Genomic DNA, 25,318 nt, shown 5'->3' with positions numbered 1-25,318 from the left:
AAAAATGCCATCATTTGCTGTATGTATGAATGCATTTATTTAATTAAATTTCACTTTCTTGCAGACATTCCGGAACCCGTTTACTCAACGTTGCGTGGCGTTGCTGAAAGTCTCACAAATTTCGTCGCCAATAACGTTTGGGATCAATTGTTTCGGTATACTTTATTGTCAACAAATTGTCAGCCGGCAACGATGGAACGTGCTTTACAGTTATATCGACCTGTTGGTCAAGATGAGGTACAAATTAATGCAATTGTCTAAGTTTTCTTATTTTTAGGAGCGTTGTGGTAGGGCGGCCGTTGTTGCCGATAAGGTTGGTGCGCAACTACCATTTGGATATGCCCAAGTTCATATCTACGGGAATGAAACATGAAATGATAGAAAAGGTTTTTTTTTAAATAGTGGTCGCTCCTCGGCAGGCAAAAGAATAAGTAGATGTAGTATTAGTGTGTTGATTTTGGCCAAAAAGTCGCGTATAAGCAGCGATGTGTGAGCAAGGGCGTTATCGTGATGTAAGAGCCAATTTTTGTTCTTCCACGAATCCGGGCGTTTCTGGCGGATTGCTTCGCACAAATTGCGCATATTGACCGTTTACCCGTGGCAAGAACTCATGATGCGCAACGCCCCTGCAATCGAAGAAAACGGTAAGCAAACTTTTACATTCGACCGAACTTGGCGCGCTTTTTTCGGTCTTGGTTAGTGCGGCAGCTCTGATGAGATGATGGAGCTTTGGAGATGAGATGGATGGAGCAATAAATCGTCACCAGTTATGACCCTCTGGAGCAAATTCGGGTCGTCGCGGGCAGAGTCTAACATCTCATTAGCAATGTTCATGCGATGCTGTTTTTGGTCGAAATTGAGCAGTTTTGGTACGACGGCCAATACCATTTTCTTCACTTCATCAATTTTTTCGTCTGTTGTTGAAGTGCTCGGGCGTCCCGCACGCTTTTCGTCGTTCACATCTTCTCGGCCTTCTGGGAACATTTTGTACCACCGATAAACGTTGCTTTGGTCCAAAGTAGCTTCCCCGTATGGCACAGTCAACATTCGGAATGCATCCGCGCACTTAATTTCGTTTTTCACACAAAATTTGATACATGTTCTTTGACCCATCTTTTTGAATAGGTAAAAATCGAAGACGAGCCGAAACACGTGCAAGCAAAGCCGCTGTCCACAATTAACTGAACATTCAAAATGTTGTGAGTATGAGTGAGAGACATGAGTACCAACATATCGCCACAAAAAATCGAAATTCGAATATACGTAACCTGCGAAAAATCAAAATTCGCGATACTTTTTGTACACACCTCGTATATGTGATAGTGCATTACCCTCAAGGGGATCTATGAAACCAGCTTGCGAAGTTTGTTATTTCCGTCAAGCATTACTTCGTATGCGGAAAAGTGGTTAGTCGGTGCTGCTACACAGTACTCTTTTGAGGGTTCTTCGTGTCTTTTTCGTATCTGCTATTACGTCGCATTCTGCAGTCTATAGCTGCTTTGCGGTATGAGCTTCGCTTCGTTTCCGTCTATAAGCGTGGAATAGCGAACACTCAAAGAAGCCATGGTAAACGTCTTCTGTCACGTCTCTTGCAAAATAGTTGGCTATGAGATCCAGCTCATGTTAGAATCGATGAAGATATAACTTAAAGCGTCCGTGCCCAGTTAAGAATTGGATCAAGCCCTGGCAAAATAATGTTTTGATAACAAATAAATGCAAATGGCTGTGACTTAATGAAAACATATAAATTTGCATATTTTTCCATTGCACCTCGCCACTTTCCAACACATTTATCTATCAGAGCCTTTTTGTGGCTTAGGAAAGAAAGGAAGCTTATCGCTTTTTCTACTTTGTACGTGAATTTAACATATTTCTATTATAGCTAACTGCTTGAGCTTCGAAGTAGCTTATATTTTAAATATATGATCTTTTGAAAAGGATCCTCGAACAGGGCGAAAAAGGCCAGACCCGGGTGCCCAACCTAAGGTTTTAAAAAAGGCATCCAACGAAGGGTTAAAATAGAATTTTTGTAAGAATAAATTATCCCACAAAGTCAGTATCGTACACCTATTCCTCCTCTCGATATTCCTGCTAGGCTTCGTAGGCGGATAGCATTGAATGCGATGATGATGTATAGATTAGAGAACTTAATGGACCTGAACGTAAATTTTCTCGAGAGAGCGTCTTATGCGCTTGGAGCATGCCATTTGTTTAGAAGCAGTTGAACCTTGAGACTTGAAAGTTCAATGGGGAAAAAGTTCAGTAGTAAAAGTGAAATCGTTAAATTTTTAAATGCATGCGGTTGCTTGATTCAAAGCAATGAAATTGAGCAAAAAACACGATCACCTAATCGTTAAATTTTTTTTAAGATTATGTTTCTTAATCAACAAACACGATCACTTAATTTCTAGATTTATTTTTAGGTTATGTTTCTTAATCCTACCCTGGGTCACAAATTTCGTTTTCTCATGTATTTTTATAGCATTTGGGCACCTACACTGGCGGTTTTTGGGACTTGGTCTTCAAGAATTTGATAGAGTTAAGCAACAGCTATTTTCCAAGCAGTGAAGTACAAATGCAAATCAGCACTCTACCTGTGGCCGAACAAATACCCATATTGCACCGCATTGGTGAGCAGCCCAAGTCTATTTAGCTTGTACCTTCTTAACATAACCTATAATTTGTTATACACAACATTTCCTTTCAGATCATTCCGTACACTCCATGCGTTTGTGGGTGAAAGAGCAAGCCAAACAACTTTGCTGTGAATGGCAAATGGATCGTTTCTTTCGCATTTTGGAGCACGATGTGCGCGTTTGTTTAGCCGGCTTCAGCACCCACAAGCTACCAAAACTAACTGCCGATCTCACAGATATTCTTATGCTGGTCAATGTTGCATTGCGCGCTAAGTTGATGCTGGAGATCAATATCAATATTGATAAATTGAAGGTGACAAAGTTTTAGTTACATATTTTCTTTTTAATTTTAAATGTTTAATTCTCTCGCCTTACAGAAAACTAACGAAGAATGCGTGCAAATCATGTCCGAAGTTTGTCGCATACTCAGTCTTGCCAATTTCAAGCTTGCCTTCCCGCCTGCCTCGCATTGGCAGCAGCGCGTTTTCGATGAAGATGGGAAAAGCGATTATGTTGATTATGTGTTGGACCAAATATTTCTGCCTGCCATTAAAGCCACCAAGGATTTGGTTATTTTGAAGTTGATTTTAAAGATTATTTGCGAGGCTTGGCTGGACTATATTTATATGAAACGCATCAAATTCAGTGTAAACGGCGCCGTGCAATTGCTCAATGATTTCGATTGCGTGCGCGAGTGGATACTGGCCTGTCCTCTGCTGGACGTGACTCAGTTGGAAAAGTTGAGTAACCACGAGGTGTTGCGCATGTGCAAGGGTGTGGGTAAAATATTGCTGCGTAAGCCGGAGGATGTAATTTCGATAATTCAATCGCCAAAATTTGAATATGATCGGAAGGCAGTGGGCGGTGAGTAGATGATTGTGATTGATTTTTAGATGCTGAGGGAGGTTTGTACCACCTTGTAACACCGGTGTTGTGTAAGGGCTCATTAACAGCCGAATTGATCTATCAATATATATTTATTACTCTTTATCGGCATTAAGAATGGAAAAGTTGTGCAATGGCGGTAATTTTTAAGGTGGGATGAGAGGAGACATTACGATTAGCTCAGATGGTATATTGTAAGTGGAAAAGAGCAGCAGGAAAGAGGAATAGATAAGAGAGAATGCTCGAACGATGATTATTTATTGTTGGTCTAACCGCTCCGTGCTGATGGTGAGGCGAGATGATATATAAACCGAATATTTCCACAGTTGTAGCAAAATGGTGAGAGCCGAGAGGCCTCAAAATTAGTCTCGCAAAAGCAAGGCAGCTGAGATGACGCCACCTCAGCCTCCATACAGCTGCCGTAGAAGGGGCTCGCCAACAATTGTACGCTCTTATAAAAAATTGTGCCCGAGCGATTAAGTTCTGCGGCTGGCACGATATTTTCCAGCATCGGGTTAATGAAGTCACACGATAACGAGTCACCCTGTCTGAAACCTCGTTTGGCACCAAACAGCTCGGAGAGGTCCTTCCCAATTCAGACGGCGCTGCTGAGGAAAGTCATTTTGCATAGCCGTTTTGCGGGGATATTAAATTCAGACATTGCGTCAAATAGGTAACTCCTTTTCGGGCTATCGAATGCAGCTTTAAATCGAAAAAAAGATGGTGTGTGTTGATTCTCCTTTGATTGATTTCTTCCTAGACTTGGCTTATTGTGAATATTTGGTCGATTGTAAATTTTCTAGGTTTAAAGCCACACTGATTAGGTCCAATCAGTTGGTTGATGATGTTCTTCAGCCTTTCAAGGTGAGCGTCCTTGGCCGGATATAAGTCGGGGCCATTCCGGTGACGTAGAACCGGCAGTCGTGGAAACAAGCTATGAGCTTTAATGTCTCTCAGAAGCCTCATTATTCGAAATTCATTCATCTTGCATCTGCTTTTACGATCTTAACTTTGGATGGGCGGTGGGCGTCATAGTTGAGTGACCATGCCCATTTTCACAAATTTTCCTAATGCCGGTTTTTTTAAACTTAACCTAACAGGTTTTCAAACTCTACTTTTAGTATTTAGCTTTTTATTTTTTATTATTTTTTTCTAATAAACTTTTTTTTTTTAATTAAGCATTTGATCTATAGTACGCCCTTTATTTATCTCTAATTTCCCCTCAACCTTTCTTTAGCTGATGCTGCCGCCCAAGAAACCCAACTGCCATCAGAAATGTTTGTGTCAAATCAAAAAAATTGGTTACAGTTGCGCGCCAGCAAAGGAAACATTTTCAGCTGGTGCTGTGGCGATTCAGCGGTGTAAATCAAATACAAAAACAACCTCAAAATCTTGTTCAGTAAGCATGAAAGCTAAACAATGATATTTCAGCTTAATATTTTTTTTTTTACAAAAAGTCGCTTGCATTACTTTAGAAAAAGTGTGCTTATTTGTAAAATTATTTTTTCGAACGCATAGTAATAAATGAATAAAAATAATATTAAAATTAAATATGCCTTGTGAAGAAGTTATTTTTAAAATATATGTACGTATGTAGAAGTGTGTGCAGAGGGATGGCTTTAAGCCGGCACTTTGCGACTAATATTATTCACCAACTCATCGACGCGCTCGCTCATTCCGGCAAACTGCTTGGGATGCGGACCAATCATCTGGATGATGGCGGCAACGTCAGCGGAGACCTTAAATGAAGTAAAAAAACATTAATAAAATATAAAAATGAATTACAAAAAAAGGAGTTGTCCACCTCCAAGAAACGCGCCAATGCCTTAAGCGTGCGGAAAACTTGCTCCTCCACTGGGCTGCTTTGAAAGAATTGCAAAATAGCCATGGCCAGTTCCACAGCAACGTCATCAAAGACCTGTAGATTATATATAACATATGTATGTACGTATCAACGGTGAATACTCGTGTGCAACGAAAAACTTATAATACATATCCATGCATGTAAGTATTTAAGGGTGAAGTAAAATAAGCAAAAGCTAATATATTGCCTTGTCTTGCTAGCAAATAATTCAATTCAGTTTTAGCTTCTGGGAACAGGAACAAGGCCTTCTTCGTGATCGACATCATCGCCACGGGAAATCAAGGGAGTTTCTCCGTCGATCAATAATGATTGTGAACTGTATGGTTTAGTCAATCCAAGTTGGTGCTTATACTTTTATGTACTTTTCGCAATTCATGTTGAGATACCTGGTGACCCTGCGTAGAATAGTTCTCTTGGTTGCCTCTAGCACTTTCACATCTTTGTTCGTCATCATTCCTGGTGTCTGTTTGTTAAGAGATATCTTGGCTTTTCAAAATCTTACCGATCTCAAAATATCATTTGTTCCTCATTACTTGGGACTTATAAATACCGATAATGAAGTGACTTCAATTTCATTTCCTAGCTTTTGCCATGTTTTATTTACATATTTGAGGTGCATTGTTATGAAGATCAACCCTTCTTTTGAATGAGAGCTGAGATCCTCAATGCGCTTAAAATCCTACTATTGCTTGAATTTATTAGTTTAGCTTTCATTCAAAACACTTCTCTTCATGCGACTATAAGAACCATATCTATGCACCAACTATGTATTTTCCATGCTTACCACTGTCTTCACCTCCTTTATGGCAATATTGTAGAGTATCATTGAACCGGTATTCTTCATTTGTGGACAATTCGAAAGTATACAATGTACCGCTACTTTTGTTGTAACTCGTATATTCGATATCGTTTGACCCATATAATCCCATTCGGAGATATAAAGCAACCATTCAGAGGGGCCTAGATTTTCAAACAGATTACACATCTAAAACAAACAACAATTATTAATCGTAATTATTCATTTCCTTCTACGCAGATAAACATTCGAATTGACTTACAAACATCGCCCACGCTTGTTGCTCTTCTGGTGTGTGTTTTTCAATGTCTTGCGCAAAGTTCATAAGCGTATGATCTCGTCGATCCTGATGCAGTATAATGATGACGTCATCCTTAAGCGCTGCATAAGCCAATGTACGTATCAAATGTACTCGTGTATCGGGTGAAAAGTTGTCATCACGCAATATGCGCTGCACGAAAATGAGGAAATTGTCACCCAACACCCATGAGCCTTCGTCTTCGATCAGATACTGGTGCAATTCTTCCATGGCAGTCTCTTCTTCTTTGTAGATTCTGCCATCGAGCAATTTGACGAGGCATTCCAATTCAGTCTTAATCTGCAAGAAGTGGAAATAAAATCTAAATATTTTTTTTTATTTTCATATATAAAATACTAATCTTTTTCCGCTAAACACTCCAACTTGAGGCGTTTCTGCTCAAACAATAACAGGGCCGCCGTTCAAACAATAGGAGGGATATATTGAGTGAGTTTTTGGTTTGTGGAGATAGAATTTATAGGACAGAGTAGCTCAGAGCAGGTGTAATAAATAAATACGTTGCCAGATTGTTCAGATTTATTTTAAATGTGCGCCGTTTTTTCGTTAATTTGCTGAAAGTAATTCCAGTATGCCACTATCACACAAACTTTCGTCCCTATTGGTAAAAAAAATAGAACAGTCGAATTTCACCTCTTAAGGTGATTTTTTCACCAACAATATTATTTGTCATAGATAGGGGTAGATGATAGTATTTGGTGCGTGGTCCGTGGTGGGTGCATAAGAACCTCCAAACCAAGCTTGCGGAGCTTATGGTGAGTCCCTTATCTTTTCTGCTTTATTGAAGAAAACTTCTAACACATATATGATGTATTTTCTCTTCACGCAAATAACTGAGTCAAGTAATTACAAAACTGTTTCAGAAGTTTTGTAGTATTTACTACATTTTATCTTTCTAACGTCACCTAGCGTAACTTATTCGCCCTTATATAATGCGAGATTGTGAGATTACTAGGCCATCTATTGGAAAAACAGTAAACTAAATTATTTACTACTACGAAATTATAACAGTAAGTATTGTAAAGTACAGATTGTTTGATAGAATTTCCTCGCATGTTGGCTTATTTGTTTCACCATTTTATGTAGTATTGCGGCCAATTTCTTCGATGTTTGCAGTTGTAGTTATGTAACTCTATGTTCTTCAATATCAGATTAAAAATTCCTACTAATGTCATTATTTCATTGCCTACGATACTCGCCGTCGCCAACGTACAAAGGTCCGAAAATCTTCTACTTCTTTCAACGTCTAAGCTTCTGCGCCATACATTAGGACGTGCATGATGATGATCATAAAGTGTTAGTTTTGAGAGAGATGATTTCAATGATAAAGAGATTACTCAATTGCCTGTTTACTCTAAAGAACCACTTGTTGGCAAGAATGATTCTTCGTTGGATTTCAAGGCTGACATTATTATCGGTGTTAATGTTGGTTCCTAAATAGAGAAAGTCTATTACAACCTCGAAATCATAACTGTCAGCAATAATGTGGGTATCGATACGTGAGGGCGCCAACTGTTTGTTTGATCACAGAAATTACTCCGTTTTGTCCTCGTTCATCACCAGATCTCGGAGAGGTCCTTCCCGATTCTGACGACTTTGCCGATTTTGAACAACGTCATTTTGCATAGCCGTATTAGTTTTGTAGATACAATCACTATGTCTGTTAAAATAAGTTCGCAGATCTTTGACCTGGGCTACTGATTTAAGACTACAAATGAATCACTCTATCGGAATCAAATTTAGCATTTCTGAACTACACAGCTTAATATACAAACAGTAGGGCAATGGAGTGCATAAAGGTCAAAATAATCCATCTCTGAAAATCATTTCTTTTAGTTAAAAAAAAGTAATTCAAAAGCGAAATTGGATGGTTAATTTTGCACCACCTTGCGCCAACCAAAACGGGTTCTCTTACATCGAGATCTCACACAGGATTGAAGAGAAATTGGATCCTCAACATGCTTTTTTAATTCTCTATGCTACTATTCCGACTCTATGTAGGTGCATGCTTCAGTATACGGAAACAACTTTCTCACACTTTCAAATCAGTTGGGACGCTTTGCTTGAGACATACAAATATATATTTAATTGTTAAGCCTTTATGCGACCGCTATAGTCAAGTGGTTTCAACTGTAACTACCATGCGATTGGTCCGTTAAGCAGCAAAGTAAAGTAAAGGAGAACAGTTTTCCCCCTATTAACGGTCGCCTCTCACCAAGCAATGGCAAATTGTCGAGTGTATTTCTACCAAGAAAAAACGTCTCGCAAGAAACCATTTGCCGGTCGCAGCCGGAGTAGAACCCACCGATTTATTTTTATGTGCCTGTTAAATCACTAAAATGTATGCGTCTTACGTTTCTCTATGCACGAGTAGGTATTTGAACTTATAAGTACTCGTATGCGCATACTATAGATGCAAATAAATTTTGTATAACACTTACATTTATGTCTTTGTGTACCAGAGCAGGTTCGCGTGGGACTTCATTCTCTTCAGTCGACGGGGAGCGGTCTGTGCCATTTGCGCGTTGTTGCGGCTGCCGAGCGGATGTTTCACTGTTGGTGTCTGACATCTTCACCTAAAAATATCAATAAAATTTAAATGCCGGAATGTTGGAGAGAAATTCTACAAACGCTTATATGTGTGTGTATGTATGTACCTCTTCTTTGAGTATTTGCAAAACATATTGACAAATATATGTATATATAAATAAAGGTGATACAACAGAATATAATAGATACAAATTATTAAAAACAACAAAAGAACACAAAAAAGAAAAACATTTTAATTTGCCCGTACATGACTGTACAATTAATAATTCATACAAATTAATTGTTCACATGGAAGAGTAGGAATAATACTTACAATGGAAATGACCGGGAAATTGCAAAAACCGAGTGGGAAATTTATGTTTTTACATTACGAAAATGTGCTCATTATTATTAATATCATACAATGAATTATAAATTTTTTATATAACCCAAAAAAGAAAAATCTGTGTAAGCGACTTGTAAAGTAAATTTTTTTTAAATAAAACTTTTTTTCCGTATATAAAGATATATGCATACATATACATATGTGTTCACAAGTTTTGTTGTTTGTTTACATTTTAATACATGTGCGCATCCACAACGTAAGTCTAAGTGTTCCATTATTTTCCGCGGAATTGCAGATATTTCTAAAAACGCACCTGTCAATGTGTCTTCACGGAATATAGGTGACAGGCAAAGCTGTATACATATATACATATACACGTACTTTTACTAATTTTACTTAATTTATTTAGAAAGTAGCACAAATCATCTTACCTACTTTGTCGGAAGTAAACTTGACCCACTTTCAAAATAAACAATTTTTGAAATTTCTCTTGCGGCAAATCTATGTATTCTATATGTACTATAATCGCAAATTTTCCACAATGCTCGTGCTAAAAAAAGAAGCTATTTGCATGAAATTGCAATTTGATTTTTTTTTTTTCAAAAATATGGTAATATAATAACTTATAAATTCACAAATTGAAGTTCTAGTATATATGTATTTGGTACTCATACGCCCCGTGAATCCTGTAGAGTACATCCTAATTAGAATTTTGTTTTCGACGAGAAAATTTTTCAAATTGAACAATACGTAAACTTCCAAAACGATAGGGTTTATTTGACGGACCGTTTATACGAGAATTTGCGTCATCGATTGGTCACCAGGAGGCAGCACCCGCCACAGGTAATGATTTGGGTCGCTGTAACCGCAGATAAGCGCTCTCCAATATTATCGGGAATGTGTTCTGAAGGTTGCTGTGAAGTCGTGGGCAGACAAACATTTCGATGGCAGACGATGGGCGTTTCAACAGGACTCCGATGGATTATTCTCTTTGGGCCATTTTGGAGATCAAGGTCCGAACTAAAAGATTCACCAGTCTCGAGGCGCTGAAAAACGCCATTGTCCGCGAGTGGGCCAAAATACCTGCAAATCACATTCGAGCAGTTTGCGATTCGTTTCTGGACCGTCTAAAGCCATAGTCAAGACAAAAGGTGGTTATATCGAGCAAAAGTAAATTGATTCCTAATTTTGTATTATTTTGACACATTTTTTACTTTGAATTGAATAAAAGTAACTTTCCAAACTAAATTTATAGCTTTTTCCTTTGGTTACACTTCGAGTGCGGGACCCTGTAGTAGCTCGATTCAAAGAGTATCATGTTTGAAATACTTGGGATGTTGGCTTAACGACAGCTGACAAAGCGATAAAGAAATTCGCTGTCGAATAGAAGTAGCTAGAACATCCGCTTACAACTACCGGAAGGTTCTCTGTAACAGGAACTAAAATTTAAACTTGCGGCTGCCGTATCTTAAATGCTATGTTTGGTCTGTTTTGCCGATGGTGCTGAGTCTTGGACACTGGAAGTTACGTCTAATGTTAAAACCAACTTTAACGCAAGTTAGTTACGCAAGGCGAAATCGAGGGTAAACGTGTCATAGGAAGGAAGAAAATGTCTTGGTTAAGCAACATAAGAGAATGGACTGGACTTCGAACAATTGGGCAACTCGTACAAGCAGCTTAATATCGTAATGTTGTGACCGCTAACATTCTGTGAATGGAATAGGCAAATAAAGAAGAAGAATTCACTATTTGAAAAGTTCAAATTTGTGTATAGCCTGCACTAAATCACCTTAAAATTTTAGAGTAAGTACCCTTTAATCAAAACGTACCGGGAAGGTGTTTTTGACTGTTTTCCTCGATTGCCAAGGCGTAGTGCACCATGAGTACCTTCCACCGGGTCAGACAGCCAATACAGAATATTATTTATCCGTTTTGAAGCGTTTGAGAGATGCTGTATGTCGCCAACGGCCGGAAATGTGGGCAAACAATTCTTGGATTTTGCATGATTATAACGCGCCATCGCATCGAGTCCAAATTGTGCTAGATTATTTGACCAAATACGAAGTAAAAACCATCGTGCAATCACCGTATTCACCTGATATGGCCCCGTGCTACTTTTTTTCGTTTCCCAAGTTGAAGTTACCACTTCGTGGAAAGAGATTTCAGTCGATAGAGGAGATCAAAGAGAATGCAACTAAGGAGCTGAAGGCAATCCCTTCGTCGGTCTACTAGGGATGCATGGAGGGCTGGGTTAAATGTTGGCACATGTGTGTTGCTTCAGACGGGTCATATTTTGAAGGAGATAAAATCAGTTTGCTGAAATTTAACTCTGTTTTGTTTGATTTAAACAGTTCCGGTACTTTCTGATCATAGGGTATGCCAAAGTAAGTACCAGTATATACAAGTAATATTATATAGGGTGATCGAATTAAAGCTATCGGAAATAACAACGATAAAAAGAATCAGAATATTTCATCTAACTTTATTCTGAAGCTACTATTACATATGGAATGCGACATCTTTAAAATGGTCGCCTCGGCTTTGCTGGCAAAGCTTCAAGTTATTGGCCCTATTTTTGATGTCTTTGGCCAATATGTGTAACGTATTATTCAAAGTGATAGTCTATACTAAGGACTGCCCCTATACAGATGGATCGAAGACACCACAAGGCATATGGAATACCAAGCATTCTGTGCCGTTCTGTATGCCATCTGTCTATGTGCAGAGATCATTTTAGGCAGGAATTGGGGGAATTAACGAATTGCCATTCTGAGCGACTGTGAGACGACACTCAAGGTACTGTTAAGGTGTGAGGTTAAGTCATCACTGGGCCTTGAGTGTATCGAGATATTGAATTTGTTAGGAAAGCACAAACGCATGCGGCTAATTTGAGTCTCAGGACATTGGGGTATAACTGGGAACGAAGTAGCGGACGCATTGACGTTACAAATTGCGGAAAGCTTTTCCTTGCAATTGGGCAACATACCATCAAGGAGAAGCTTAAGAGTGAAGAGCTAAGGCTAAGGGCGGTTCGCTGGCACAAAATTATGGGGCTATACCAAGCGAAGTCCTTACAGGGTGGGGGGGGGGTTGGATGAATTGAATGAATTTGAAAAGGTCGAGCCAAGGAGCACCAGGAGATTTGGTGGCTCCTAAAACACTCAGGCTAAAAAGCCCATTGTATTTAAAGCTCTGGAAAGGGGGTAGATAGTCAAGGAGGGAGGGAGAAAAGTATCAGAGAAAGGGATAGGAAAGAATAGAGACAGAGATAGAGATAGTTAGTCCTGTGAGAATTTTTCAGATCTGCAAATCTGTAAATATCCTCCAGTTTTAGAGAACGAATATTACTCATTCTCATGACATCGGAACCCAATACTCGTAGTCGTGCTCTAGCAAAGGCAGGACACTCACAGAGAAAGTGCTCAGTGCTATCCGCCTCCTCCAAGCATGACAGGCATACCAGGTCCTCGATGATTCCAATGGTGGTCATATGCTGACCCCATGGGTTGTGTCCTGTAATGATGCCGACCATCAACCGAATGTCTTTCCTTCTAAGTTTTAGTAGAAAGTTTGACAGTTTTCTGTTCGGACTTGTCACAAAGCACTTTATGTAGACTGCCTACATAATCGTTGATACAATTCTTGATTCCTGCGGGACTGATTCCGATTATTGGCTCTGGCCCCTGTGGGGGCACCGCTGATCCACGGTTGGCCAATTCGTCGGCAATTTCGTTTCCTTGAACACCGGAGTGTCCCGGAACCCATATAAGTACAAGCCTGTTTTGTCTTGCGACAGAATTAAGCTTCTTCTTACATTCTTGAACAATCTTTGAGGTTTGCTGCGCGTTCTCCAGGGCCTTCAGTGCAGCCTGACTGTCACTGAAGACTCCAATCTGTTTCCCGCTCCATCTCCTCTCGGTTATCCATTCGGCTACTTTTAGGATGGCAAAAACTCACGCAATGGAAATCTGACATCAAATTTCCTTCCGAATGAAACTGTGGGTATCAGGTCATCTTTAGGTGCCAAAAACAGTGGATACTGCTCCGACAGCAACTTAAAGATTTCTCTGTGTCCCGAAGTTCCATCTTCGTGCCAGAAACCATATTTATGGAGTCTACACATTGCTTTTATTGCTTCCTGTTGTATCTTAAGATCCAGGGGGAGCAAATCAAGCATAGCATTTAGGGCATCACCAGAGGTTGTACTCATGGCACCCGTGATGCATAAACATACACTTCTTTGCAGCCTGTATAGTTCCCGGATTGTGGACTTAATCATGCTCCATCGCCACCAGACCACAGAAGCGTAAGTGATGATTGGTCTGATAAGTGCCGTGTATATCCATAGGACCACAGCAGGTTTCAGACCCCAAGTTTCGCCAAAGGCTCTACGGCATTGCTGAAAAATCTTCAATGCACGATTCACCTTCAGTGAAACGTGTGTCTCCCAAGTCAGCTTCTTATCCAAGATTACTCCTAGATATTTAACTTCGTTGGAAAGACCAAGTGTCAGACCTTTCAGTGTTGAAAGACTGAGTCCATCCAATCAAAAGAGATTTAGGAAACTCATAACGCTTCCCAAGGATAAACTGATAATACGTACGGGCATTCCCACAGGCCATTGCAGATTGTGCAGTCATTTGTTCATGATCGGCTCATGATGGTCCACTGACTCTTGTCGTTTGTGTGACCAATCCCCAGAGACTCCAATACACCTTCTCCTCGGATGCAGCGCTATGCCGCGTAGAAGGTTGAGCCATATCGGCCAATTGCAGCCGAAAAAGGCGTATCCGCTCAGCCCAGCCAGCTCTATCTTAAGTTTGATAAGAGAACTGTGCTTGGATGAGATACTGTGATGAGTAGAGGGCACAAAGACCATGAAGTCGAAGTGCAAACCTCACATTAAATATATCTATCTATCTAAGGACTGTCATTAGGTAGGTAATGTCAAGCCTCTGAGTGTCTTTCGGGCTTGAAAAATCTTCTCATAAAAAAACTATATGCCGCTCGGAGGCTAGGTTCCTTCACTTGTGGAGAAACATCAGAACACTCACCTCTAATAGGAGGATGAGCTCAGCCAAACACCCAACGAGGACCAATTGAACGCTCAAATTTCTCATTCACAAACTCGGGGTCTGCGTCGCTTCTATGGCATGTAGTGCTATCTTGCTGAAAACCAAGCTCAGATATATCGATGCTGCCGAGTTTTGGTCACGGAAAGTAAGTTAACATCGCCCTATATCGATAACGGTGTCTCCTTCCTTGTTTTGAAATATGACCATAAAGTGCACAAACAGTCAATTTTTGAGAATGAGTCTCGACGTGAATTGAAGGCCGTCTCGGAAATCGAGTTGAACGATTTTTTTCGAGAATTGGAAAAAGGCATTGGCATAAGTGAGTTTCGTGTCAAAGATGGAATACTTTGAAGGCGACGAAAACGGTTGGATGCATAAAAGAAGATAGAAAACTATATAAACAATTCAATTTCATCATTGTAGTATATACAACTTTTAATTAACATTTTAACAAAACCTTAATAGGTCAAAATCACAAATTAGAACAGTCCACTTCTAGTTTACGAAAATCTAATCACTTTCAGCCTGATTTCTAAATTCGAAATTTATTTTATTAGTACTGGTTTTCCTGCAGGGTAGTTGCACGTGTAAAATTTATTTTAGTAGTTGTGATAAATCGGATGTGTTGGAATTTCGAGATGGTTTTTCTTATAAACAAATGTCTTTGGCTTCCTGAGTTCACGCAAAATGCGCCAACAAGGAAGTGAGACGTGAAGAATAAAATCCCATTCTCAACACTCTCTAAAATATTTTTCTGCATGTACATTCACCTATGTATTAATGAAATTTAGATGTAGATCCACGAAAAATCCGCCATCTCTACTTTCACAGCTAACGGAAAGATTTCCCTGCTATTCCACACCTATGGAGCGAATTTAATAAATTTACACAGCAAAAAACGTAAAAAGCGCATATTTCTTAAAATAGTATCCGTATTTATAGACAGGAAAGTGGGGAAAATTTGTCACCGTCTGCCTTCTCGTCTCGCCTCTGCTTCCGTGTTTTTTTTCTCTTCATCGAAAAGGTAATACAGGAAAAAATGCAATGTGTACGCAACTTCTGCGTTGCTACGCGGTCCTCACTGCGGTTTTTATTTTATTTGCGGCTATTCTTAGCTGATTTTGATTTCAAAATTTTACAAAGTTTTCATATTTTAAACATTTGGTTAAAGAAAAATAGCTACATTTGGATACAGTTTTCATTAATCAGAGCATATTTTTGAACCACACATGCATTCTTACTTAATTTCTCTTACTTTTTACTCACTTTTGTGCGAAACTTCTGTAAAAATTATTTTTGTTGATTTTTTAAATACACTTCGTTATTTATGATATAACTGTAAATCTTTCTACAAATTTCAGACTCTATTTCACACTTGTTTACCGTTTTTTTGTTTTTTCTTTCACAATTTTTATTTTTGTATTTTTTTTGTCCAGTTCTATCTTATTTTACACTATACCGCAAAACACCCGTTCACTTCGAAAAGTATTTTCATATTGCAATAGCGAATCGAGCGCGAGCGTATGACTCGGAAAAATTCTTGGCGCAGCACGTTCAGCTTGCCGAAAAATGCTTTCACCACTTTTCTGTTAATATTTATAAAAATAGACTATGTTACGTCGCGTTCTCGTAACGTTGCGACACTTACCGGCTGTTTCGAAAATCGGAAAATCGAAAAAATGCATTCGGCCGGCCGATGTGGTGAGCGGCATTCAATCTGCCGTGCTCTCTGAGACTCAGTCAGACTCCATTTTTTTGTTTGAGGGAAATCGACCATAAATATGTGATTACAAAGTATTTTGAAGTGCCGATGTTTGCGGATCTTTTTCAACTGTTTATTACATATTCCAAGATCACAGAAATATTGTTCGTAAAAGTATTGGCATTCAATACCGCGAAATATTAGCTTATAGAAATATTATGCAGAATACACACAATTCAACGAGCTGTACCGTACAAGGCTGTGTCGTGCAGCATATTCAGTTGTTCGTATGTAGCCTTGATGAATGACCAATTCCTTTGATGGTGCAATTGTTGGAAAAATATTGAAATATTTAAATTTGTGGTGGGCGAAGCTTTAGGTTGTATGATAAGGTGTATCGCGCGGAACTGTTGTTATAGCGTTGTTGTACCATAAACAGGAAATCTTGTTCTTCTTTTTCGTATAAAATTGCACATATCATCATATCGCCCGCACAGTCAAATAGGTACAATAAAACTGTACAGTACAGCCCATGCTCCACAATACAATGTATCGTGTGTGCTGCGCTTTAGGCTTCAAATCCAGCTCGTTATTTGCAACACCAGCCAAGAAGTTTTGTACAGTATGAAGCAAGTTAAAATTTTAGAACATGTTCTTCATTCACAAATTCACAAAATATCTTATGAAATGGTACTATGCTTACCATCACGAGTTTTCTTATAACAGCCAGTCTCTTCACATAGACTCTTCGGCTCAATAAATTGCTGAAATGATACGCGGCAACTGGCCTCCGAGCCATAAAGCTGAAATAAATAAACAAGTAAAAAAAGTGGTCCTATGCTCCAAATTGGAACTCTAGGAATTAATGATGATGAGCAAAAATGCTATATTTTATATACACCTCTCGCTCACTCTCTCTATCCTCGACGCCTACGCTCCCTAAGCTAATCAAAGCTGGATGTGGCAATATACCCATTTAAATTAAATTAAGTTTAAATCTTAAATCTGGTCGACGTATCCATGTTGGATGTTCGTGATTACAAGTCTATGAATTTAAGTACCTTGTAGTAGTGCTGAATGAATAGAAAAAAATGGAGAGATAACATGGAAGATGACTTATTCATGGACTATGGGCATATTTGATGTCAAAAGAATTCCTGAAGTCCGAGTGATGTGGAGGCGAATTGTAGCAATGGTTTACACCGAACGGTGATGCTATGATGATGTTGACTATTACATACAAAAATTATTTTGATCTTAGTCGGACGGCATTCAGGCCATATTAGGAGGCCTATTATTGATGATGTCATTAAATTTGTGTCTGTTTCTTGCTGCCTCTGTTAGTTCGCCAATTGTTTTGAAACCTGATATTTTCAAGCCAAGTTATTTTTCTTCTGTCAATTCCTCTTTGTCCTTCAATTTTTCCTTGTATCACCAGTTGTGAAATTTCGCATTGGTTGCTTCTTGTAATATGTCGGAAATAAGCGATTTTTCTTTGTTTCATGTCCGTTAGCATGTTCCTTGGAACTTGTATCCTATATAAATAGGATGTCTTGTGATGCTTTGTCAGTCTAGCTTATTCTCATCGTTTTTCTATAGCATTAAATTTCAAAGTCTTCTAGTCTACGCTTGCAGTTTTTAACGTTCTGGCCTGGCATCAATATAAATGTGTCGATCATACGTATCATTTAAAATATTATGCCCTTAATAATAATTGGTATGCCCCGGCATGTCAGCAGTTTACTAATCTGCATAAAGGCCGTTGTAATAGTTTCTATTCTACTGCTTAATTCATGGCCATGGTCCCACATACAAGATCTTTTAAATCCCATTTAGTTATCTCAATTCAAATTAAAAAATGATGGCCAATATTTTCCGAAAATTCTCTGCTTGCTTTCTTATACACATTTAGAGACAATTGGAGTTCTATCTCGGCGTTGATTATTGTTTTACAAAGCATCAATTGTTTCTTGCTTGCGCTCTATATTTGAGGCGGCTCCACAGAAAACGTCCAAAGGCGTTAAATTAGTCGATCTGGCGGTCGAATAGCTGCACCATTTCGTGAAATTACTCCTTCCATCGATTTCGTTTCCACTAAATTGATTCTTCCATTGGCTGTGGCAATCAATAATAGGTCAAAAAGATTTTGTTAACTTATCTCGATATGACAATCCGTTAACGGAAAGCCCATTTCCAGGCATATATTCGAAGAAAAATTACCCAATAACACCAACAGAATATATCACCGGGGCGCACGAGTAGTAATCCCAAGTCTTTCCCCATGAATACTTAACGGCCAATGCCCGATAAGGATACCCATAAAATTCGAGAGCTGCTGCTTTGTTAGTTTTAGAAGTTCCCTCAAGCGCTCTCGATCTACCCGTGGCCAGAAGAATCTCGCGACTTTTCTCGTTTGTGCAATAACCCAGCGAACACAGGTTCTCAAGGGAACCCTGATCTTCTCATTTCACGGCGAAGCTGTCTGCAGAGTCCCCTATCTAGCCAGCTTATCAGTTTTCAACTATGTCCCTGTGACCGGGAACCCAAATGAGCCTAATATCGAAGTATTCAGATGCAATCGAGAGAGAAATCAGGCATTCCTCGACTAAATTTGAACGCGCAAACAACGAATCTAGGTTACTATTGTATGAATCAATAGATAAATAAAATTGAGAATCACCCAGTTTTAGAGTCACTTCCCTTCATATTTAGTGCATTTATATATAAAAATATTCATAAAATGCTTGAAAAATGAGTTTAAGCATGCATTAGCCGGGACACATCACAATTTAAGTAGTCCATTTGCAAAATACCGTGAAAACATTTTGAGAATGAGAATCCAACCAAAAAAAAAAGAAAAGAAAACAAAAAACAAAATAATAATAAAACGAACAACGGAAAATTGAAACAAAAGCCAATTATGTTATAAGATCCTGCATAGCTAACCACGAAAACCGCTTTTCCAGCACAGCAGTGGGTCCTGTCGCCTACAAGTGTTGGTAACTATGCATATACACATATACGACTACATATACTGAACTGCTCAGCCAACACTTCACCAACAGCCACAATTTTGTATAGTGAGTTGGCGGCTCAGGGACAATTAAAAGTTAAGTCGTCCACTTTGACGGTCAATTGTGCGCCGAACGCTGCACAGAACGGTTATCCCAAAGAAGGCTTTCGAAATTTCGAATATAGAATAAATTGCCATATGAAGTAGATTTTGAAAAATTGTGCAAGGTGAAAATTGTATAAACAGTTTTTTAAAAAAGTTATATTTAACTAAGGGAATTAATGTAAATTTTTATTAAAACATTTTGTGAAGAAAAAGTTAACGCAGAGACTTGCTGAGCATTTGATTGCAGGACGTATACGAACAGATTTTAAGTAAAACAAATTTAAAAAAATGTTGGCCTGGAAGGTGTGGTCATTGGTTGGATTACTGTGTGTACATTCCGCATTACAAATCGAAACGGATAATAACTTTTTAAATGTAAGAATGAACGAATGAATTTATATAATTGGAATTCTCTGTAACACAAGACTGCATGATATTTTTTTTTGTATTTGTATAAGACTGGTTTATAAGGTAATTTTGTAAGCTGAACGCGCGATTCTGGTGTTCAAAAGTGCCCATAACGTCACAGTTTTGAGAAAATTGAGGGTAAAAGCCCTTAAAAACGTGTTTTGGGTGTTTTTTAAACTGTTTTTAAAAAACTTGACGTGTCTGAGACTGCAAACTAGCCCTGATTCTTACGTTATGAAAATTTTATGCAAGATCAAATAAAATGTGAATAACTCAAGCTTTAATTTAAGTGCGTGATTACCATTCGGAATACAAAGAGAAAGTAGATTCGAATCTCGGTGAAACACCAAAATGCAGAAAAAGTTTTTTCTAATAGGCGTTCGCTCCTCGGCATGCAATGGCAAACCTCCGAGTATATTTCTGCCATGAAAAAGTTCGTCATAAAAAATATCTGCCATTCGGTGTCGGCTTAAAACTGTAAGTCCCTCCATTTGTGGAACATCAAGACGTACCTCACAAATAAGAGAAGGAGCTCGGCCAAACACCCAAAAAGGGTATAAGTGCCAAATATATAAATACAAAGTCCTTAGTACTTCAACTTTTTAAGAAAAGTAGTAGTAAACGAACTCAAAGCAAGTTTTTCTGAGTTTTCATCGCTATTATTTTCAAATTCGCATGATTTCGGACATAAAAGGCTATGATAGACATCCAGAAAAAAACCCAAGCGATGATTTGCAGGACCTAAGCTCAAATTTTTTAACTTCAACCACCATCTTGGATTCATCATTTTTAGTTTTGAAAAATTCCCATCAAGTTTGTAATCAGCGACACTACGAGTAAGGACCTCTGCTTACTAATTTTTTTGAGTTTAGCTTAATCCCATAATTTGCAATTCGTGCAAAATTACATCGAAAACTTGTCTTATTTAAACAAAACAAAGTGAATTTTATAGACCTGTGTAATTTTATTTATTCACAGTTTAAGCAATAACTAAAGTGAGACAATTCTAAAAGTTTTCATTCTTCGTTTTTCAACGTTCATCTAAAAGATGAACAGGGATCACACAATTTATTCGTCCACTCACAGTTTATAAACAGATACACCTATACTTAGCACGATTTATACCAAAGTACAACATTTGGATATATTCGTAAAAAATAACATTTTTATTCAATATTTAAGGAACAAAAACTTCCCAACTCATTTCTGGAGTTAGAGAACTTAAGGCAATAACGAACTTAAGGCAGAATTTTACGCAAAAATATTATTTGTACATAGCCATATAAATAATATTTTATTAAACAAATAATATAAAAAACGAGTATTCAGTATTTTATTGGGCCGCCTTTAACTTTAATAACTGTTTCCAAACGTCGATGCATACTTTTCACCAATACCTTGGTTTCATTAGCTGTAATTTTCTTCCACTCAACACTTAAGCTGACTTAATGACGCTTTTGATGTTATTTTGCGCTTTCTGATTCTCCTTTTTAAGAGCTCCCAGACATACTCAATTGGGTTCAGATCCGGTGATTGAGGCTGCCGTTTTAAGCTGTTACAGTGGTAAATAAGCCATTCTTGCACAAGATAAGATGAGTCTTTGGGTCATTGTTAAAACAAGAACCCTTTAACATCTAGTCCAATTTTAACAGCACTATCATGCAAATTATTCTTGAAAATGTTTGAATAAATATGTTTGTCCCTTTTGTCATCAATAAAACCATTTTTCTACTCCAGATGCAGCCATGCACCCCCAAACCTCTGCATTTCCTCCTCCATGCTTAATGGTAGGAATAAGATTTTTTCATTCAGTTCTATATTTTATATATATATATATTTTTCTGTTAATAGCTGAAATCTAGGGCTTGCGGCGTGCCACTCTGATATGATAACCAGCGTTACGCAGGCAATAACGGACTGTTTGTAGGCTTACTTGTTTATGCAAAGACTCTTGAATATTTCGGTATAGTATCGTCTTTGTTTTCCTATTGTGAAATCCTTACCCTCCATCCTAAGCCCCACAAAGTTTGTTGTCAGCCTTTGATCGTAATTCTTAGCGGCTGCAGTTTCTAGCACACCTTAGATGAAATAAAAGAATAAAAATGATACCGGCCTTGTTTTTTTTTAACATTTGTAGCAGATATAGCGCATCTTAAACTAACGAAGTTACGCTCGTTTATAAAAGCAACAGAATGTTTTAAAAGGGATCCCATAGAGTAAGGAAGAAGTTCCAGTGGTGTCACAACGGACCTACGATAGGTTTATGTGTGTCATATTGGCAACCACCAGACCTACTTACCTACCTACCTACCCACTTACCTACCGGCGGACCAAAATCCACATCAAACATTGACTCTTTCGGAGTGTGCAGAAACCTTTTTTATTTTAAAGAGTAGACATTTGTGCCACACTCGGTCGTATTTTGTGGTATGTCCAGGGAAACTGCTGAAGAAATTTTTTTTTTTGAATCTGCTCAATGCTCTTTCGTAAAACCGAGTTAATGTATTGGGATTATTTGTTTGCGTTCAATAACAACCATTAAACGTTTAACACTCCGTTCGACATCTTTTTTAAAACCTTCGGTTGTGCACCGGGGCTGGCCTTTTTTCGTCCTGTCCAAGGATCTTTTTCAAAGGGTTATCTAGAAAATTAAATTTTAGGAAGCTACCTGGAAGCTCAAGTCGTTAGCTGTAATAGAAATATGTTAAATTCATGTCCAAAGTTGAAAAAGCCAGTCTGGCCAGAACCGGGTGCCCGACGGACGATTAAAGAAAGCTTTTTCAAACGTTTTTGGTAGAACTGGTAGAAGACTGATAGGACGATAAGATTTCACTTCATTCCCTGTAAGCACCAATTTAATTTCCGCCACTTTCCACTGAGCTGGTAAGATAATTCTGGTGAAGCAGGCATTGAACAAATGCGTAATGAAATTATAGGGTTCAGGAGGTAGTTTTTTGAGATATGCCTATTAAAACTAGTAGTACGTCTATAAAACACCCTTTTCAAATGTCTATGTAATCTAATGTTTGGTTTTTTTATTACAGCACAAATTAAGTGGCATCATTCAGTGGAAGTATGAGAAGCGTCCATTCTGTAATGCCTTTACAGGTATGTAATTACCACATATTATATAAAGGGTGGTCTAAAACTAAGTTTATTTTTAAAACTTTATTTTATTTAAAATACCACCCAAATATTAAATAAAGTGTGGTCCAAAAACAAGTTTATTTTTTTTTTAATTAGTTTAATTTTAATTTTAATTTATTTTATTTTAAATAAAAAAAATTGAATTAAAAGAAATATAAATAAATTTGTATAAATTATTTTATTATTTCGAAAGATCACAACTTTTCTTGAATTATGGCAAAGGATTTGATTCACGTAGCTGCCTTTGTTGTAGAGGATTTTATTAGCATCCAAGACCTTGTTAACGGTTTCTGGTCTATCTCTCGGATAGTCTGCGCTCCGGTTCACTTGATTAGAGGCATTTATTTTTATGGAAGAAAATGTTTATTAAAGCAACCGCATTTGATCTAGTAATCCAAGGTTTTGTGTAAATCCAAGCGAAGATTGTACTTTGCTCGAAAAGAAACATGCATCAGAATATTATTCCATCTAACGGTATTTCGCAGTAATAAAACTTCGGTAGCTGTAATGCTGTTTTTGACTTATTAGGGCACTTGAAAAGAGGCACTAAACAAATAAGAAAAAATTATAATAAAGTTAGGCAATTTTTTACATTTATTATTTAAAGCTTAATAGTTTGAGCTGTCACCTTGTTTTTAAATTACTTCGTTAACACGTTAATGAATGGATTTGTTCAAGTTCTCCAAACAGACTAATAAAATTTCATTTCAGTCTCGAATTAAAGCATTTTTGTTTTCAAATTGTTGCCCATTCTCATAAACCTTGCGAGCAAGCCATACCCATCGATTTTAAATAAGGTTCAGATCTCGGGAATACTGGGGCTATGCTTTAACATTCTTTGGGACGCGATTCAAGTTTGACCACACTTGAATTGTGTATAGGTGCATTATCCTATTGAATGATCCCATTAAGAGGTCCAAATGTTTCACAAATCTCGGGAAAAGATGATTCTAACAGAGCTTTATAGCTCTTTCCCGTTATTTTGTTGCCTACAATTTTAAATTCGATGCACGATATTGCTCCCCATACCATGTCACTACATTCACATTTATGTTTTAGAATAGCCCTTCGAACGGTGGATTTGCCATTTCTTACATTTTTGCTTTTACATAGATGGGCGGAATTTTATGCACTGCGAAGGATTTTGCGGGATTCCTTCGGTGTCAAAGCCAGTTTTGTTTTGCTTCGAATCACAAAGAGTCAGTAATCATATAATCAAGCTTGTAACGCTCACCATTGACCAAAAAGGCTTTTTAAAAAATTAATGATCCAAAGTGGCTACAAATTCAAAATCCGCGCCAAACATTTATATTCCTGCGGATTCAATCATTGATATCTTGACAATCATGTGGCGCTTTTTCGAATCTTGGATGCAGGAATTTTTTCCATTAGCACTATTTTTCAGTCAAAGCGACTACCAAACCGAACTGGCCTAAGGTTTTAGAGCCGATAACGAAGTGAATGGTCGTTTGCTTTCTATTTCTGGGTCAATGGGGCTTATACTCGTAAGGGAGCAATTAAAGGTTTTATTCAAAGTTCTGTTTTATAAGATGTTGAGTTACTATACAACGATGATGTTGTGCAGGTCCCATTCCTGGTAGAACCATTCCTGACATCAATTTTTTCAAATGTTGGCCGCAACTACGCCGTAATTCGGCCATCCGTAAACATCAATTTTGAATGACTCGCTGGAGGACTTCGGTCGGTATCTCGGGAATAACTTAAGTAATGTTGGCTTCCAATACCTCAATCGAAGCTGGTTCATCCACAAAGTATTTAGACTTTACGTACCCACTCAAATAAAAGTCCAAAGGTTTAATATCACCCGATCTTGGTGACGAATTCACTGGTTCGAGACGAAAAATAAATTACGCATAAATTATTATAAATAAAAAAATTATGTATTTAGTTTGACAGTAGTCACGCGACATCAGTAAAACAACTACTGTTCGAAAAAGTACCTCCAATCTGATCACCCTTTCTTTTAATACGCAGTTTTAATATATCTATTTTTTATTATTTTTTTAATTAATTCGCAGTAAATAATTATTCAGATATTCACTTGTTTTTGTTAATGTCAAATGTCTTAATCACTTCTTGCTTCCATTCAAAGGTTGCGGTAAAAAGCGTTCATCTCTCCCACCTTACCCCTTATGGAAGCGCGCTGAAATGGACGAAGCAAAAACTTATAACAACGAAGAAATGTCTGAGGGGCTAAGTGATCTGATCGATATAAATGCTGAGCCAGCTGTAGAAAATGTACAAAAACAAATAATGTCGCAGGCTAAAATATTCGAAGCCATCAAAGAAGCGAGCAAGGAAATATTCCGACAGAAGAACAAACAAAAAATGAGGCAGCGTGAAGAAGTCCAAGATAATACTGAAGGTGTCTAAACAACGAACAATAAGGAAAAATAACAACAACAATAGAAATAAAAATGTAATCGTATAACTGGAAAAAGTATTGATTCTTTCAAGCAAATCGAGCGCAGAGAT

General features: G+C 38.0%; 3 protein-coding genes across 7 annotated transcripts in view; 2 read left to right on the top strand and 1 right to left on the bottom strand.

Annotated features, from left to right (window-relative positions):
• The window catches only part of LOC128871684 (uncharacterized), a 16,905-nt gene extending 11,936 nt beyond the window's left edge, over window positions 1-4,969 (top strand). The window contains exons 6-10 of the mRNA XM_054113630.1: window positions 65-237; window positions 2,483-2,630; window positions 2,708-2,949; window positions 3,014-3,500; window positions 4,759-4,969. Of these exons, the coding sequence (XP_053969605.1) occupies window positions 65-237; window positions 2,483-2,630; window positions 2,708-2,949; window positions 3,014-3,500; window positions 4,759-4,886 (1,178 nt within the window). The 3' untranslated portion in view covers window positions 4,887-4,969. The remainder of the gene's footprint in view (window positions 1-64; window positions 238-2,482; window positions 2,631-2,707; window positions 2,950-3,013; window positions 3,501-4,758) is intronic.
• Window positions 4,912-16,003, bottom strand: LOC128871686 (uncharacterized). 4 transcript variants are annotated; one of them, XM_054113635.1, is made up of 7 exons: window positions 15,703-16,002; window positions 9,804-9,922; window positions 8,939-9,073; window positions 6,444-6,779; window positions 6,170-6,370; window positions 5,326-5,439; window positions 4,912-5,260 (listed from the first exon to the last, which is right to left on the bottom strand). In XM_054113635.1, exons 3-7 carry the CDS (start codon window positions 9,065-9,067, stop codon window positions 5,141-5,143), a joined length of 900 nt encoding a protein of 299 aa, XP_053969610.1. In that variant the 5' UTR covers window positions 9,068-9,073; window positions 9,804-9,922; window positions 15,703-16,002; the 3' UTR covers window positions 4,912-5,140. The 4 variants fall into 4 exon arrangements, with proteins under 4 accessions (XP_053969610.1, XP_053969609.1, XP_053969608.1 ...); XM_054113634.1 differs by having other exon boundaries at window positions 15,714-16,002; XM_054113633.1 differs by lacking the exon at window positions 9,804-9,922 and having other exon boundaries at window positions 15,714-16,002.
• LOC128871687 (cardioactive peptide-like) lies at window positions 9,057-25,318 on the top strand. Of its 2 annotated transcripts, none has more exons than XM_054113638.1 (3): window positions 9,057-9,146; window positions 22,720-22,783; window positions 24,936-25,318. In XM_054113638.1, exons 1-3 carry the CDS (start codon window positions 9,105-9,107, stop codon window positions 25,214-25,216), a joined length of 387 nt encoding a protein of 128 aa, XP_053969613.1. In that variant the 5' UTR covers window positions 9,057-9,104; the 3' UTR covers window positions 25,217-25,318. The 2 variants fall into 2 exon arrangements, with proteins under 2 accessions (XP_053969613.1, XP_053969612.1); XM_054113637.1 differs by lacking the exon at window positions 9,057-9,146 and adding an exon at window positions 18,938-19,642.

This window comes from Anastrepha ludens, chromosome 2 (genome assembly GCF_028408465.1).
Source record: "Anastrepha ludens isolate Willacy chromosome 2, idAnaLude1.1, whole genome shotgun sequence".
In the NCBI taxonomy this organism is placed as follows: Eukaryota; Metazoa; Arthropoda; class Insecta; order Diptera; family Tephritidae; genus Anastrepha; species Anastrepha ludens.
This window is presented reverse-complemented; position numbering and strand designations above follow the sequence as displayed.